The 17,560-nt window shown below is 41.0% G+C and overlaps 1 protein-coding gene across 1 annotated transcript in view; it reads left to right on the top strand.

Annotated features, from left to right (window-relative positions):
* The first annotated feature begins 743 nt into the window (after positions 1–743).
* The window catches only part of LOC127910929 (insulin receptor-like), a 40,415-nt gene continuing 23,598 nt past the window's right edge, over positions 744–17,560 (top strand). The window contains exon 1 of the mRNA XM_052476147.1: positions 744–2,179. Within this exon, the coding sequence (XP_052332107.1) occupies positions 2,095–2,179 (85 nt within the window). The 5' untranslated portion in view covers positions 744–2,094. The remainder of the gene's footprint in view (positions 2,180–17,560) is intronic.

The raw sequence follows: 17,560 nt of genomic DNA on the forward strand, positions 1-17,560 counted from the left end.
TCAATTGCAACACTCATTACCAAGTTCCAAACTGCCTCTGGAAGCAATGTCAGCACAAGAACTGTTCGTGAGGAGCTTCATGAAATGGGTCTCCATAGCCGAGCAGCCGCACACAGACCTAAGATCACCATGCACAATGCCAAATGTCAGCTGGAGTGGTGTTAAGCTCGCCGCCATTGGACTCTGGAGCAGTGGAAACGCGTTCTGTGGAGTGACGAATCACGCTTCACCATCTGGCAGTCCGACAGACTAATCCGGGTTTGGTCGATGCCAGGAGAATGCTACCTGCCCCAATGCACAGTGCCAACTGTAAAGTTTGGTGGAGGAGGAATAATGGTCTGGCGCTGTTTTTTATGGTTCAGGTTAGACACCTTTAGTTCCAGTGAAGGGAAATCCGCTACAGCATAAAATGACATTCTAGACGATTCTGTGCTTCTAACTTTGTAGCAACAGTTTGGGGAAAGCATGACAATGCCCCTGTGCACAAAGCTAGGTCCAAGCAGAAATCGTTTGTCGAGATTGGAGTGGAAGAACTTGACTGGCCTGCACAGAGCCCTGACCTCAACCCCATTTGGGATGATTAGAAACGCCGACTGCGAGCCAGGCGTAATCGCCCAACATCAGTGCCCGACCTCACAAAATTCTCTTGTAGATTAATGGAAGTAAGTCCCCGCAGCAATGTTCCAACATCTAGTGGAAAGCCTCCCCAGAAGAGTGGAGGCTGTTATAGCAGAAAAGGGGGGCAACTCCATATTAATGTCCATGATTTTGGAATGAGATGTTCGACGAGCAGGTGTCCACATACTTTTGGCCATGTAGTGTATTTATATCGTATTAACAGACGTAGTGTAGATTGTTACAATAGGCCTATCTCCAGTCTAACTGCGTAATCCAATATACTCCAGTCCGTATTTCCCCTTCGCCCCATCTGGCTCATTTACAGGTTATGTTTACTACTGGCGAAGGAGAGGCACAGAGAAGGGGATCCTAAGGGACTGAACAATTTAGGCCTACCTCTATCGTAGAGTAAAATATCGACATTATATTTTGCTGTTCTCGTTGTGCAATAACCGTGTGGTCATTTTGGAAGGAGATATCCATCAGAGGTGAAGTCACCCGAAACGCCTTCTATTATGAAGAAAAATAGCAACTGACTAACGAACGAGCAACAGCGAACAGTTGACTGGAATCGAGTTTGCGGTTTGATATCCCCCCTCCCTCCCCCGATACACGGTTCAGATTAGTTTTATATTACTTGAAGTTGTAAACGACATAGTAATCGTTAGTATTTTTGCGTTCATGCAAGAAGATATGTTTGTGAAAGACAGCAGCCATGAGCAGTGAGTGACCCGTGGGTTTCGCTGCTGTACGCCACGCTTGCTTTGCATGAACCTGAAGTTGTCAAAAAGCGAAGCTACAGAATTCAAGGACCGTGTTGCACTTTTTTTTTTTTACAAGCTGCGCTTTTAGGTGTTCTTTCAATACACGGGAATATAACATTTATTTAGTAACTAGATACATCCATAGCGAGTGTTACCGGAAGCGTAATTCAATTGAGTTGATAGCTTTCAAATCGCATCAAACTTTGTGGCCTCCTGCCCATTCAGCTAACGGTACCGTTAGCCAGCAGCTAGCTAACGTTTACTCCCCCTTTTCCTCTGCGACGCTGCGGATTGTAAATCAAAAACACTTGAAAAGAAGACTCGATGCGATGCCATTTATTGCAAAGTGAGACTTTAAACCTTTTGTTTTCAGCCACAATGATTCTCACGGTCGCGTTTGTTTGTGGCGATTTTGAGTATCCCTCGGACCTGTGCAGTTAACTAGCTGAAGCTAACCAGTGAGTTTAGCTCGCTAAGTTAGCTAGTAGTGAACACGTTGGACCCTCCGCCCATTTTTCCGGGGATGAGCGTTTTTTTTTTATATTTGTTTTGTTTACCTGTGGTTTAACTAACAAACCAAAACGACAGCTACACCTTGCCAGCTCATTTTAATCGAGTTGACTCGGATTCTTTCCCGGACAGTTACTGTCTACTGTGTGTTTTTTTTGTTTGTTGTTGTTGTCGGTCGGATATTGACTAGAGTTGAGTCAATATGTGTCCGCGGACTTTCCTTGTGTTTTTGGTGACTGCTGTCTACGTATGGAATTGTCAGCAAACGAATGGAGAAAGTACAGAAAGTAAGTAGTTAACTAATTTACCATCTTTATCTGTTGCAGATGTGTATTATATTGTTCCTAATTTGACAGTATTGTTGATATTGTGTATCGGTGTGTCCGGATTTGGAAGTCTCTGATTTAACATGATCGTCTTTGATGACAGAAAGTCGAGTCATTTAGTTACTGGAGATTTGGAAGGACGAAGGTCAATTTTATTGTTTTTTTCTTCTTCCTGGTTTGCAATGTGTTTTTGCCCATTAGCCACCTAATTGGATCAAAATGCGTTTGCCAACATGCAAAAGTACAAGTATATCCTATACATTTGCTTGGATATCAAGTCAAGATTTAAAACACATTGTACGTCATTAATTGATTTGGGGGACAAGTAGCACCTAACAAATATGTTGATTGATTGCCATGTCAATCAATGCTGCGAGTAATTACAGCCATGACTACTAGAATGTGGGTTTAATGCTGGCAATATTTGCATGATTATTTAAGCATCGAAGAACACAGCCTGAATAATTTAATACGCGTTTTTAAATACATTTAATAGAATGAAACATGACTTACAGTTGTGGTGTTTTCTAAGGTCAGAACATGGACTATACGCCACGCCAAGCCATACAATGTGAAGTAAATATCTTGTCAAATTGTATGATATTAATTGTAATCACCTGCTGTGTTTACTCATGCTGATAAAAAAAATCCCTACCTATGTACCTCACTGTGGTTTAGAGATGAAGAATGTGTTTCAAGTCATTCACTGTTGTCTTGCCAACAGCAGTAAGTGGGTAAACAAAACCAGAGATTTAAAAGCAAGCACTTTATGTCAAACCATATACTTTGTAATCAATGTAGGTTTATCCTGGCACTCAATCAGATGAGGGGCGGCAGGGTAGCCTAGTGGTTAGAGCGTTGGACTAGTAACCGAAAAGTTGCAAGTTCGAATCCCCGAGCTGACAAGGTACAGATCTGTCCATCTGCCGCTGAACAGGCAGTTGATCCTAGGCCGTCATTGAAAATAAGAACTTGTTCTTAACTGACTTGCCTAGTTAAATAAAGGTAAAATAAAATAAAAAATGAATCAGATGCAAATGTACAATTTTTTGTTGTTGTTGTGCCACACTCAGATCAGATCAACCAAATGAGTTCATATGAATGGTCAGGACTAAGAATGGATGTGGTAACATGTCTTCTGTTACTTAAAGTTGTTACTCTATAAACTTTCAGTGACAACAGAAGATAGGTGAACACATCCATCCTTAGTCCTGACCATTCATTTGAACTCATTTGGGTTGATCTGATCTGATCTGAGTGCCGTAAAAAAAATGTTGTACAAGTGCATCCGTTAAAAAAACCTCCAATGAAAAGGCCTGGTTTGTTGTACATAATTCCTTTCGACAAAACAAACTATTTCAATCTGTCTTTGTTTACTCGCTGTTGTACATGTGTATCCGATTTCTTAATTTAGTGAAATCTGATTGGGTGCCAGGATAAAACTGCATTGATTTCAAAAGTGTCTGGTTTGACATGGTGCTCTCTTATTCATCTCTCATTTTTGTCTACAAAAGAGGTAAAACATGGATTTCCTTCGTTCGCTGTTGTCTTGCCAACAGCAGTAAGTAGGTAAACAAAAGGAGAGATTAAAAGAGAGAAAGTGCCCTCTATTTTTAGGCTATGATGCCGTTTTATCGTGGCACTGGAGACGATCGGGTCTGGTTTCACTAAATCAGTGAAAACAAATGGCATTAGAATGGATGTGGTTTTAAACACCATTTCTGTTAGACTAGAGGCTAAAGTTAAAAAGTACACCATTCTGGGTGCTGTTTGTCAACGGTCTATTTGGAGGGCTTCAGAAATAGAGAAATAAATATAGCCATCCTTGTGACACACTTGGCTTTGCTATAGTAGAGGAAACATTGGCCTCTGTTCAGTCCCCATCTGTCATTGCTTTTATCCTTAAAAAAGTGTTATTTTTCTGCCGTCACTATGCTCAACAATTTCCATCCATAGTTAGAAAGATAAGAATAATAGCGTAATAACTAAGACGTGAATTTTTATTTAAAAAAAATGTCAATGTGATAAAATCCAGACAAGTCTTCAACCACAGATCTAGCACCTCTCTGATTCAGAGAGGTTGGGTTAAATGCGGACGACACATTTCAGTTGAATGCGTTCTGATTAGGTATCCCCCTTTCCTTTTAGTGTGGGGATGATTTGCTGTAGGTCTGTTTGAAGGAACTAGTGGTTTAGTCTGGGAGATGGATGCATCTCTGGGTGGTGGGTCTGTGTGCCTTCCAAATGGCACCATATTCTCTATGTAGTGCACTACTTTAGACCAGGGCTGCACAATATATCGGTGAACAAATCAGAATCGGCCGAGATTAGCTAAAAATGTCAACATCGGTATCATGCCGATGTCTCGTTTAACGCCGATGTTAGAAACCGATGTCAAAGCTACCGTGCATACAGTTGAAGTCGGAAGTTTACATACACCTTAGCCAAATACATTTCAACTCAGGTTTTCACAATTCCTGACATTTAAATCCTAGTAAAAATTCCCTGTCTTAGGTCCGTTAGATTCACCACTTTATTTTAAGAATGTGAAATGTCAGAATAATAGTTGAGTGATTTATTTCAGATTTTATTTCTTTCATCACATTCCCAGTGGGTCAGAAGTTTACATATACTCAATTAGTATTAGCTAGGTTGCCACTTGTTGTTCGCCTATTAAAAATGTAACTTCATTTTATGAATAGCTAGCCAGCTAATTAAACCTGTTGCCCAAAGCTAACGTTATAAGCAGCCAGCTAGGTTCATCTGGCTAGTGAGGCTCGACCGGACTGGGTTATATATCTTGTGAAGCTAGCCACAATAAGGATTATGCACAATAGTGGAATTTGCATTTATCCTTCAAAATAAAAGTATGTCATTGACAGTGATGCAAATGAATACTAATAGTAGAATTATGCCATTTTTTATTTTGAAGGCTATCCGCAAAGTCCACTATTGTGGCTAGCTTCACAATAGATGGGTCTGACCACCATTAATTAAATAAGAACTGTCTTATAGTCACTGAAACAGATGATGTCATTTTGCTATGTTTTTGGAGAAGAACATTGTTTGCATCCATGAGCTAGCTAGATTTTTTTAGGACCAGGACTGTAGGTACGTGAGACAAATTTACCAGTGTCATAGCATACGTATTAGAGGTCGACCGATTAATCTGAATGGCCAATTTTAATTAGGGCCGATATCAAGTTTTCATAACAATCGGTAGTCAGCATTTTTGGACACCGATTATGGCCGATTACATTGCACTCCACGAGGAGACTGTGTTGCAGGCTGACTACCTGTTATGCGAGTGCAGCAAGGAGCCAAGGCTAGGTGCTAGCTAGCATTAAATGTATCTTATAAAAAACAATCAATCTTTACATAATCACTAGTTAACTACACATGGTTGATGATATTACTAGTTCATCTAGCTTGTCCTGTGCTGCATATAATCGATGCGGTGCCTGTTAATTTATCATTGAATCACAGCCTACTGTTCCAAATGGGTGATTTAACAAGCGCATTTGCGAAAAAAGCACTGTCGTTGCACCAATGTGTACCTAACCATAAACATCAATGCCTTTCTTAAAATCAATACACAAGTATATATTTTTAAACCTGCATATTTAGTTAATATTGCCTGCTATCATGAATTTCTTTTAACTAGGGAAATTGTCACTTTTCTTGTGTTCTGTGCAACAGAGTCAGGGTATATGCAGCAGTTTGGGCCGCCTGGCTCGTTGCGAACTGTGTGAAGACCATTTATTCCTAACAAAGACGGTAATTAATTTTCCAGAATTGTACATAATTATGACATAAAATTGAAGGTTGTGCAATGTTTAGATTGAGGGTTGCCACCCGTTAGATAACATACGGAACGGTTCCACATTTCACTGAAATAATAAATGTTTTGTTTTTGAAATTATAGTTTCCGGATTTGACCATATTAATGACCTACGGCTCGTATTTCTGTGTGTTATATTATAATTAAGTCTATGATTTTATAGAGCAGTCTGACTGAGCGGTGGTAGGCAGCAGCAGGCTCGTAAACATTCATTCAAACAGCACTTTCCTGCATTTGCCAGCAGCTCTTCGCTGTGCTTCAAGCATTGTGCTGTTTATGACTTCAAGCCTATCAACTCCTGAGATTAGGCTGGCAATACTAAAGTACCTATTAGGACATCCAATAGTCAAAGGTATATGAAATACAAATGGTATAGAGAGAAATAGTCCTATAATAACTACAACCTAAAACTTCTTACCTGGGAATATTGAAGACTCATGTTAAAAGGAACCACCAGCTTTCATATGTTATGAGCAAGGAACTTAAACGTTTGCTTTTTTACATGGCACATATTGCACTTTTACTTTCTTCTCCAACAGTTTGTTTTTGCATTACTTAAACCAAATTGAACATGTTTCATTATTTATTTGAGACTAAATGGATTTTTATTGATGTATTAAGTTAAAATAAGTGTTCATTCAGTATGGTTGTAATTGTCATTATTACAAATCTATATTTGTATATAAAATCGGCCGATTAATCCGTATCGGCTTTTTTTGGTCCTCCAATAATCGGTCGACCTCTAATGCGTGTCGATGAATCATTATGACATACGAGTGATGGTGTAATCAATGTGTTATAACTACGTAAAAAATGTATGAACGCATTCAATTATTGTGTGACGTGCAGTCATATTCAGGTCCTGATTGGTCAACAAGCTTATTTGACACGTTAAATAGTGTTTTGCTAGTTTGCAGACTTTTTTTTTTTTTTGTACAGTTTTGACAGTGCTTACTGTGTTTTTTTGACACGCAAAGACCCAAACGCGTTCCATAGAAATCCTGGTTGAGAATGAAACGAATGAACAATGAAACAGCACAGCAAGTAAGTGAAAGAAAAAGGTTTTGACTGTGTTTTACTGGTACTGGGGATTAATGTAAAAGGCCAGCCAAATAACTTTTTGGTGTGTGTGTGTGTTACCTTTATTCAACTAGGCAAGTCAGTTAAGAACAAATTCTTATTTACAATGACGGCCGGAACGATGCTGGGCAAATTGTGCGTCGCCTTATGGGATTCACAATCACGGCCGGATGTGATACAGCCTGTATGTAGGCTACACCTGGAAGTTAACCCTCTTAAACAGCCTTTGACTAGCAACATTGCAGGGAATCAAACGCTTGACTAACACACCTTGTTTGGAATGCTATCGCAGCCGAGTGTGGTTTCTGGTTTTGCCTTATGTGACCCGCAGAGAGAGTTGAAACAAACAAATAATCATGCGAAGCTACCTTAAAATAAAAACTGAAAAGAGAAGGGTTGCGATTGGGTAATGTCATCAGACCAGTTTGTGCTAGATTCTGTTCTGACTGAGACATAATTCATAAACAAGTTGTGTAATTGCTCGGCTGCTGGCTCTGGCTGGCCCCATCTCGTTCCTCTCCAACTTGACAGTGAACCTCCGATAGAGAGGGAGGCAGACGAGTGAAACTTGTGCCTCACTGAAAGTGTTTCATAACATTGACTGACCAATGCCTTGCCTGGACCAAGTCTCTCTGTAGGCTATGTTATGAAGGACTTGTTCAATGGCTTTCTAGTTTTAACCAACTACCTTGGTCAAAATGGGCCATTCTGGCTAATCAAAAGGCTAAATGAAACAAATCTTTAATTTTGTATTTTTTTTTACATTACATTTACTTCTTACATCATACATTTACATCACCCCATTTTCTTTACATACTGAAGGATTGAGTATGGGCATAGATTAAGCAGTATATTCTGTTGTCAGATCTGTATGTATAAGTCTCACCCTCCTTCCACATGTTTGTGCAGCATCCATTGTAGAGGTCGACCGATTAATCGGAATGGCCAATTTCAAGTTTTCATATATTTTTGGACACCGATTTGCCGATTTAAAAAAAAAAAAATAATAATATATATAATTAATTAAAGATGTATTATATATATATATATATATATATATATATAGTTAAAAAAATGTTTTTTTACCTTTATTTAACCAGGCAAGTCAGTTAAGAACACATTCTTATTTTCAATGACTGCCTAGGAACGGTGGGTTAACTGCCTTGTTCATGGGCAGAACGACAGATTTTTACCTTGTCAGCTCGGGGATTTGTTTTTGCAACCTTCCGGTTACTAGTCCAAAGCTCTAACCACCTGCCTAACAATGCACTCCACAAGGAGCCTGCATGGCAGGCTGACTACCTGTTACGCGAGGGCATTAAGAAGTCAAGGTAAGTTGCTAGCTAGCATTAAACTTATCTTATAAGAAACCATCAATCTTTACATAATCACTAGTTAACTACACGTGGTTGATGATATTACTAGTTTATCTAGCTTGTCCTGCGTTGCATATAATCGATGCAGTGCCTGCTAATTTCTCATCGAATCACAGTCTACTTTGACAAACGGGTGGTGATTTAACAAGCGCATTTGCGAAAATAGCACTGTCGTTGCACCAATGTGTACCTAACCATAAACATCAATGCCTTTCTTTAAAATCAACACACAAGTATATATTTTAAACCTGCATATTTAGTTAATATTGCCTGCTAACATGAATTTATTTTAATTAGGGAAATTGTGTCACTTCTCTTGCGTTCCGTGCAAGCAGTATGCAGCAGTTTGGGCCGCCTGGCTCATTGCGAACTGTGTGAAGACCATTTATTCATAACAAAGGCCGTAATTTTCCAGAATTTTACATAATTATGACAACATTGAACGTTGTTCAATGTAACAACAATATTTAGACTTAGGGATGCCACCTGTTAGATAAAATACGGAACGGTTCCGTATTTCACTGAAAGTTTTGTTTTTGAAATGATAGTTTCCGGATTTGACCATATTAATGACTAAAGGCTCTTATTTCTGTGTCTTATGTTATAATTAAGTCTGATTTGATAGAGCAGTCTGACTGAACGATGGTAGGCATCAGCAGTCTCGTAAGCTTTCATTCAAACAGCTCTTTTGTGCGTTTGCCAGCAGCTCTTCGCAATTCTTCAAGCATTGCGCTCTTTGACTTCAAGCCTATCAACTCCCAGGATTAGGCTGGTGTAACCGATGTGAAATGGCTAGCTAGTTAGTGGGGTGTGCGCTAATAGCGTTTCAAAGTCACTTGCTCTCAGACTTGGAGTGGCTGTTCCCCTTGCTCTGCATGGGTAACGCTGCTTCGAGGGTGGCTGATGTCGATGTGTTCCTGATTCAAGCCCAGGTAGGAGCGAGGACGGAAGCTATACTGTTACACTGGCAATACTAAAGTGCCTATAAGAACATCCAATAGTCAAAGGTATATGAAATACAAATCCTATAGAGAGAAATAGTCCCATAATTCCTATAATAACAACAACCTAAAACTTCTTACCTGGGAATATTGAAGACTCATGTTAAAAGGAACCACCAGCTTTCATATGTTCTGAGCAAGGAACTTAAACGTTAGCTTTTTTTACATGGCACATATTGCAATTTTACTTTATAATATATGCCATTTAGCAGACGCTTTTATCCAAAGCGACTTACAGTCATGTGTGCATACATTCTACGTATGGGTGGTCCCGGGAATCGAACCCACTACCCTGGCGTTACAAGCGCCATGCTCTACCAACTGAGCTACAGAAGGACCTCTCCAACAGTTTGTTTTTGCATTTATTTAAACCAAATTGAACATGTTTCATTGTTTATTTGAGGCTACATTGATATTATTGATGTATTATATGAAGTTAAAATAAGTGTTCATTCAGTATTGTTGTAATTGTCATTTGGTTTGTCAGTCACAAAGCCAACCATGACAGGGAGACACTGCTGGTTTGTCAGTCACAAAGCCAGCCGTGACAGGGAGACACTGCTGGTTTGTCAGTCACAAAGCCAGCCGTGACAGGGAGACACTGCTGGTTTGTCAGTCACAAAGCCAGCCGTGACAGGGAGACACTGCTGGTTTGTCAGTCACAAAGCCAGCCGTGACAGGGAGACACTGCTGGTTTGTCAGTCACAAAGCCAGCCGTGACAGGGAGACACTGCTGGTTTGTCAGTCACAAAGCCAGCCGTGACAGGGAGACACTGCTGGTTTGTCAGTCACAAAGCCAGCCGTGACAGGGAGACACTGCTGGTTTGTCAGTCACAAAGCCAGCCGTGACAGGGAGACACTGCTGGTTTGTCAGTCACAAAGCCAGCCGTGACAGGGAGACACTGCTGGTTTGTCAGTCACAAAGCCAGCCGTGACAGGGAGACACTGCTGGTTTGTCAGTCACAAAGCCAGCCGTGACAGGGAGACACTGCTGGTTTGTCAGTCACAAGGCCAGCCGTGACAGGGAGACACTGCTGGTTTGTCAGTCACAAAGCCAGCCGTGACAGGGAGACACTGCTGGTTTGTCAGTCACAAAGCCAGCCGTGACAGGGAGACACTGCTGGTTTGTCAGTCACAAAGCCAGCCGTGACAGGGAGACACTGCTGGTTTGTCAGTCACAAAGCCAGCCGTGACAGGGAGACACTGCTGGTTTGTCAGTCACAAAGCCAGCCGTGACAGGGAGACACTGCTGGTTTGTCAGTCACAAAGCCAGCCGTGACAGGGAGACACTGCTGGTTTGTCAGTCACAAAGCCAGCCGTGACAGGGAGACACTGCTGGTTTGTCAGTCACAAAGCCAGCCGTGACAGGGAGACACTGCTGGTTTGTCAGTCACAAAGCCAGCCGTGACAGGGAGACACTGCTGGTTTGTCAGTCACAAAGCCAGCCGTGACAGGGAGACACTGCTGGTTTGTCAGTCACAAAGCCAGCCGTGACAGGGAGACACTGCTGGTTTGTCAGTCACAAAGCCAGCCGTGACAGGGAGACACTGCTGGTTTGTCAGTCACAAAGCCAGCCGTGACAGGAGACACTGCTGGTTTGTCAGTCACAAAGCCAGCCGTGACAGGAGACACTGCTGGTTTGTCAGTCACAAAGCCAGCCGTGACAGGGAGACACTGCTGGTTTGTCAGTCACAAAGCCAGCCGTGACAGGGAGACACTGCTGGTTTGTCAGTCACAAAGCCAGCCGTGACAGGGAGACACTGCTGGTTTGTCAGTCACAAAGCCAGCCGTGACAGGGAGACACTGCTGGTTTGTCAGTCACAAAGCCAGCCGTGACAGGGAGACACTGCTGGTTTGTCAGTCACAAAGCCAGCCGTGACAGGGAGACACTGCTGGTTTGTCAGTCACAAAGCCAGCCGTGACAGGGAGACACTGCTGGTTTGTCAGTCACAAAGCCAGCCGTGACAGGGAGACACTGCTGGTTTGTCAGTCACAAAGCCAGCCGTGACAGGGAGACACTGCTGGTTTGTCAGTCCACTTTTTTTTTTGGTACCAGTGTTATTCATTTGTGTACTTGTGTTTTTGCTGCGATCTTATTTATTTTCCCCGGAGGAAGGAGAGCATGATGCTTCTTAATAGTGAGTGAATGTACACGTCCCATGACATGGAAGTGGTAACGATGAGTTGAAATCCACTTAATTATTGTTTCATTGGCCTTTTCAGCCAAAGGATGTTTACTGGTTTACTGATTGACAACCAAACAGCTTGTGTTGACAAATTTCTAAAAGGTGACACACTGACTGAATAAAGTCTCATATCCCGTGGCTATTCATAAAGCATACAAAGTAGTTCTATATTTTGCATCGGGACAATAAAAAATATATAGTATTTTTTTAGGGTTCAAAGTAGGGCTGGGACGATACCAGTGTTGCGATACGTGTTCATAATAATAAGGAAACGGAACACAAAGCGGATTTAACTTCTTTAGGAAACATTTATTTTCCCAGCTATAGCACACATTTTACATACTGCTGAGCTAAAGAGTTCGTTCTGCTTCCTGTTTTAATATTGTTTTTGGCATGAAAAAAATATTATGATAATGCTATTCTCCTGGCCCTAATTCGAAACCCATGTCAAGACTTGCCAGTGAACGCTAAAGGGATTCCTCAGTGTAGCCTAGTGATGAGTTGTTCGAACTAACAACTCTTTTTGTACAGATCTTTTTGGTGAACTGAACCGAATTGCATCGGTGAGAGCGGTTCATTTGTCTCCCTAATTTGCATACTGGAAGGCTACCAATACTTTTTGGTGAATTATGTAAACACTCAATGAAGATGTTGAATCAGCACGAACAGTGGGTAGTGATCCTCATTCTGGTTCAAAATGAACAGATTGAAGGTTATGAAAGCTAATGTTATGATTCTTGTATGGTATTATTACAGATATTGTTAGAGTGCATTCGGAAAGTATTCAGACCCCTTGACTTTTTCCACATTTTGTTACATTACAGCCTTATTCTAAATTGATTAAATAGTCCCGTCCCCCCCCGTCAACCTACACACATTACCTCATAATGATGAATCAAAAACTGTTTTTTAGAAATGTCAAATGTATTATAAATAAGAAAAAACATAGCAAATGTACTTATGTAAATAGGGTTATGAGGCTTGAAATTGAGCTCAGGTGCATCCTGTTTCCATTGATCATCCTTGATGTTTATACAACTTGATTAGAGTCCACCTGTGGTCAATTAGGTTGAAAGAATTGTCCGTAAAGCTCTTGGACAGGATTGTGTTGTGGCACAGATCTGGGCAAGGGTACAGTTAAAGTCAGAAGTTTACATACACCTTAGCCAAATACATGTAAACTTAGTTTTTCACAATTCCTGACATTTAATCCTAGTAAAACTACCCTGTCTTAGGTCAGTTAGGATCATCACTTTTTTATTTTAAGAACGTGAAATTTCAGAATAATAGAGAATGATTGATTTCAGCTTTTATTTCTTTCATCACATTCCCAGTGGGTCAGAGGGTTTACATACACTCAATTAGTATTTGGTAGCATTGCCTTTGAATTGTTTAACTTGGGTCAAACATTTCGGGTAGCCTTCCACTAGTTTCCCACAATAAGTTGGATTACTTTTGGCCCATTCCTCCTGACAGAGCTGGTGTAACTGAGTCAGGTTTGTAGGCCTCCATGCTCGCATGTGCTTTTTTTGTTGTCCTTAAGCCATTTTGCACACAACTTTGGAAGTATGCTTGGGGTCATTGTCCATTTGGAAGACCCATTTGCGACCAAGCTTTAACTTCCTGACTGATGTCTTCAGATGCTGCTTCAATATATCCACGTAATTTTCCTCCCTCATAATGCCTTCTATTTTGTGAAGTGTACCAGTCACTCCTGCAGCAAAGCACCCCCAAAAACATGATGCTGCCACACCCGTGATTCACAGTTGGGATGGTTCTTTGGCTTGCAAGCCTCCCCCTTTTTCCTCCAGACATAACAATGGTCATTATAGCCAAACTGTTCTATATTTATTTAATCAGCTCAGAGGAAATTTCTAAAAAAAGTACAATATTTTCCCCATGTGCAGTTGCAAACCGTAGTCTCCCTTTTTTTATGGCGGTTTTGGAGCAGTGACTTCTTCCTTGCTGAGTGGCTTTTCAGGTTATGTCGATATAGGACTCGTTTTACTGTGGATATAGATACTTCTTTACCTGTTTCCTCCAGCATCTTCACAGGGTCCTTTGCTGTTGTTCTGGGATTGATTTGCACTTTTTGCACCAAAGTATGTTCATCTCAAGGAGACAGAACGTGTCTCCTTCCTGAGTGGTATCACGGCTCCGTGGTCCCATGGTGTTTATACTTGCGTACCAATGATTGTACAGATGAACGTGGTACATTCAGGTGTTTGGAAATTCTCCCAAGGATGAACAAGACTTCTGAGGTCATGGCTGATTTCTTTTGACTTTCCCATGATGTCAAGCAAAGAGGCACTGAGTTTGAAGGTAGGCCTTGAAATACATCCACAGGTACACTTCCAATTGACTCATTATGTCAATTAGCCTATCCGAAGCTTCTAAAGCTATGACATAATTGTCTGGAATATTCCAAGCTGTTTAAATGCACAGTCAACTTGGTGTATGTGTACTTCTGACCCACTGGAATTGTGATCCCGACAAATGTGAGCAATCGGGGGAGAAGGGCCTTGGTCAGGGAGGTGACCAAGAATCCGATGGTCACTCTGACAGAGCTCTGGAGTTTTCTCTGTGGAGATGGTTGTCCTTCTGGAAGGTTCTTCCATCTCTGCAGCCCTCCACCAATCAGGCCTTTATGTAAGTGGCAAGGCGAAGCCATTCCTCAGTAAAAGGCACATGACAGCCTGCTTGGAGTTTGCCAAAAGGCACCTAAAGGCTCTCAAGACCATGAGAAACAAGATTTTCAGGTCTGATGAAACCAAGATTGAACTCTTTGACACCTTTGTATCGTCCTCATGAAAGAGCCTTGGCAACAGAATACACTACATTATCGTCTGCATAAAAGTGTCAGTTATAATTTCTTACAAACAAATCAATAGTGTTCCTATAGATGGTAAAAAGTACAGGGCCCAAAATCGACTTTTACGGGACAACTTTAGCAACATTAAGGAAACCTGATTTAACACCTCTACCATCTTCCTCCAGTATGATAGCACTGATAAGTAAAAACCTGTTTTAATCTGCCCCTGGCATGAATGCCACCAATAAATAAAATCTGTGAACTGCTGTTTTGTTTTACGTTATGCAAAGTCATAAAGGAAATGTGGAAGTGAATGTAGCTGGTTAATTTGGGCTGTATCGTCTGTCTAGAGGAGCTAGACATTTCACTGCAGAGCTGGGGTCAATCTAGAACTCAGGAGATTCATTGACATTCCAATTCTAGAATTGCGAAGTTCCGTCTATGAGGATTTTAGTATTTCAGTATACTTCCTTGAGTTTATTGGAATTGGCCATAACCCCGCTTCAGGCTATTTGGCACATTTCCTAGGGGTTGGGGTCAATCTAGAATGGAAAAGTACCATCTTCTATCTATTTCCACTTGCTGTGTGTGTCTGCAGATGAAATAATGATTAGGACGCTAGTCTTTCCCTGAGCAAACCAGCAAGCTTTTCAAGTACATTCCCCAGAGGCACAGTTCCTAAAAGCTTCAGCAATTATTCACCAATCGCTGTCTAGTACATTAATAACATTTTCGATATTTTTAGAATAACTTTAGAGCATCATAGACAGTTTCTCAGACTATGGTTAAATACCACTAATCCTTAAATATTTTTTTTTTTTAAAGCTATGCAGTAATCATTCTGAATGGCCTTACTGTACTGAAGACTGAAATCTGTTATTTATTATTGATGAGTGGTTGTACGACCCAACTATTATTGGCATTGATTGCATCGTCGTCTGCTCCATCAGTGCCTCCCTGTCCTTGGCTCCAGCAATAAATACTGAACAGAAATATAAATGTAACATGCAATAATTTAAATGATTTTTCTGAGTTGGTATCAGACAATCCCGCAGGTGAAGCAGTCGTATGTGGATGTCTTGGGCTGGCATGGTTACACCTGGTCTGCAGTTGTGAGGCCGGTTTAACATACTGCCAAATTATCTAAAATGACACTGGAGGCGGCTTATGGTAGAGAAATGAACATTAAATTATCTGGCAACAGCTCTGGTGGACATTCCTCCAGTCAGCATGCCAATTTCATGCTCCCTCAACTTGAGACATCTATGGCATTGTGTTGTGTGACAAAACTGCACATTTTAGTGGCCTTTATTGTCCCCCAGCACAAGGTACACCTGTGTAATGATCATGCTTTTTAATCAGGTTATTGCTTTAGCACACCTGTCAGGTGGATGCGTTATCTTGGCAAAGGAGAAATTCTCACTAATAGGGATGTTAACAAAATTGGAGAAAAATCAGCTTTTTGTGAGTATAGAACATTTCTGGGATCTTTTTTTTTCTGCTCATGGAACTTGTGACTAACACTTTGCATGTTGCGTTTATATTTTCGTTCAGTATACTGTTGGAAAACAACAAACCAACCAGGCTACCTGCAGCAGTCACCCAGCGAAACCTTGACAATAAGTATTTCAATAGTTGCTGCATGTTTGTTCTTCCTGTGGCCACCATTGGGTAGGAGAGGGAGGCCCAGGGAGAATATGTATACGTCCCAAATTGCACCCTAGTATTCCCTATATAGTGCAATACTTTTGACCAGGGTCCTATGTAGGGAATAGGGTGGCATTTGGGACACATTCCATGCTGAGCTAAGGCACGCTGTCCACTACCGTCTGTCGTCTGCAGGAGACACACACACACACACACACACACACACACACACACACACACACATCTGGCCCTCCGCCTGTCTGTCTGCCTGCTGATGTCTACTCTGCTGCCAGACCAGGGCCTCAAACTAACTGTGTGGTCAACTTACTGTTTTGTTTTCACTTAACCATTATTTATACAGTCTCATTGAGATTTAAATCTCTTTAACAAGAGAGACCTGGTCTGTGAGGTGTGTGTGTGTGTGTGTGTGTGTGTGTGTGTGTGTGTGTGTGTGTGTGTGTGTGTGTTGAAGTCAGAAGTTTGCATACACTTAGGTTGGAGTCATTAAAACTAGTTTTTTTTAACCACTCCACAAATTTCTTGTTAACAAACTATAGTTTCGTCAAGTTGGTTAGGACATCTACTTTCTGCATGACACAAGTAATGTATCCAACAATTGTTTACAGACCAGATTATTTCACTCAAAATTCACTGTATCACAATCCCAGTGGGCCAGAACTTTACATACGTTAAGTTGACTGCCTTTTAAACAGCTTGGAAAATTCCAGAAAATGTCATGGATTTAGAGGCTTCTGAAAGGCTAATTCACATCAGTTAAGTCAATTGGAGGTGTACCTGTGGATGTATTTCAAGGCCTACCTTCAAACTCAGTGCCTCTTTGCTTGACATCAATGGAAAATCAAAAGAAATCAGCCATGACCTCAAACTATTGTAGGCCTCCACATGTCTGGTTCATCCTTGGGAGCAATTTCCAAACGCCTGAAGGAACCACGTTCATCTGTACAAACAATAGAATTCAAGTATAAACACCACCAAATCAAATTTTATTTGTCACAAACACATGGTTGGCAGATGTATCGAAATGCTTGTGCTTCTAGTTCCGACCATGCAGTAATATCAAACAATTTCAGAACTACCTTATACACACAAGTGTAAAGGAATGAATAAGAATATGTACATAAAAATATATGGATGAGCGATGGCCGAACGGCAAGATGCAGTAGATGGTATAGAGTACAGGATATACATATGAGATGAGTAATGTAGGGTATGTAAACAAGATGCAGTAGATGGTATAGAGTACAGGATATACATATGAGATGAGTAATGTAGGGTATGTAAACAAGATGCAGTAGATGGTATAGAGTACAGGATATACATATGAGATGAGTAATGTAGGGTATGTAAACAAGATGCAGTAGATGGTATAGAGTACAGG

The sequence above is a fragment of the Oncorhynchus keta genome, chromosome 23 (assembly GCF_023373465.1).
Source record: "Oncorhynchus keta strain PuntledgeMale-10-30-2019 chromosome 23, Oket_V2, whole genome shotgun sequence".
NCBI lineage: Eukaryota > Metazoa > Chordata > Actinopteri > Salmoniformes > Salmonidae > Oncorhynchus > Oncorhynchus keta.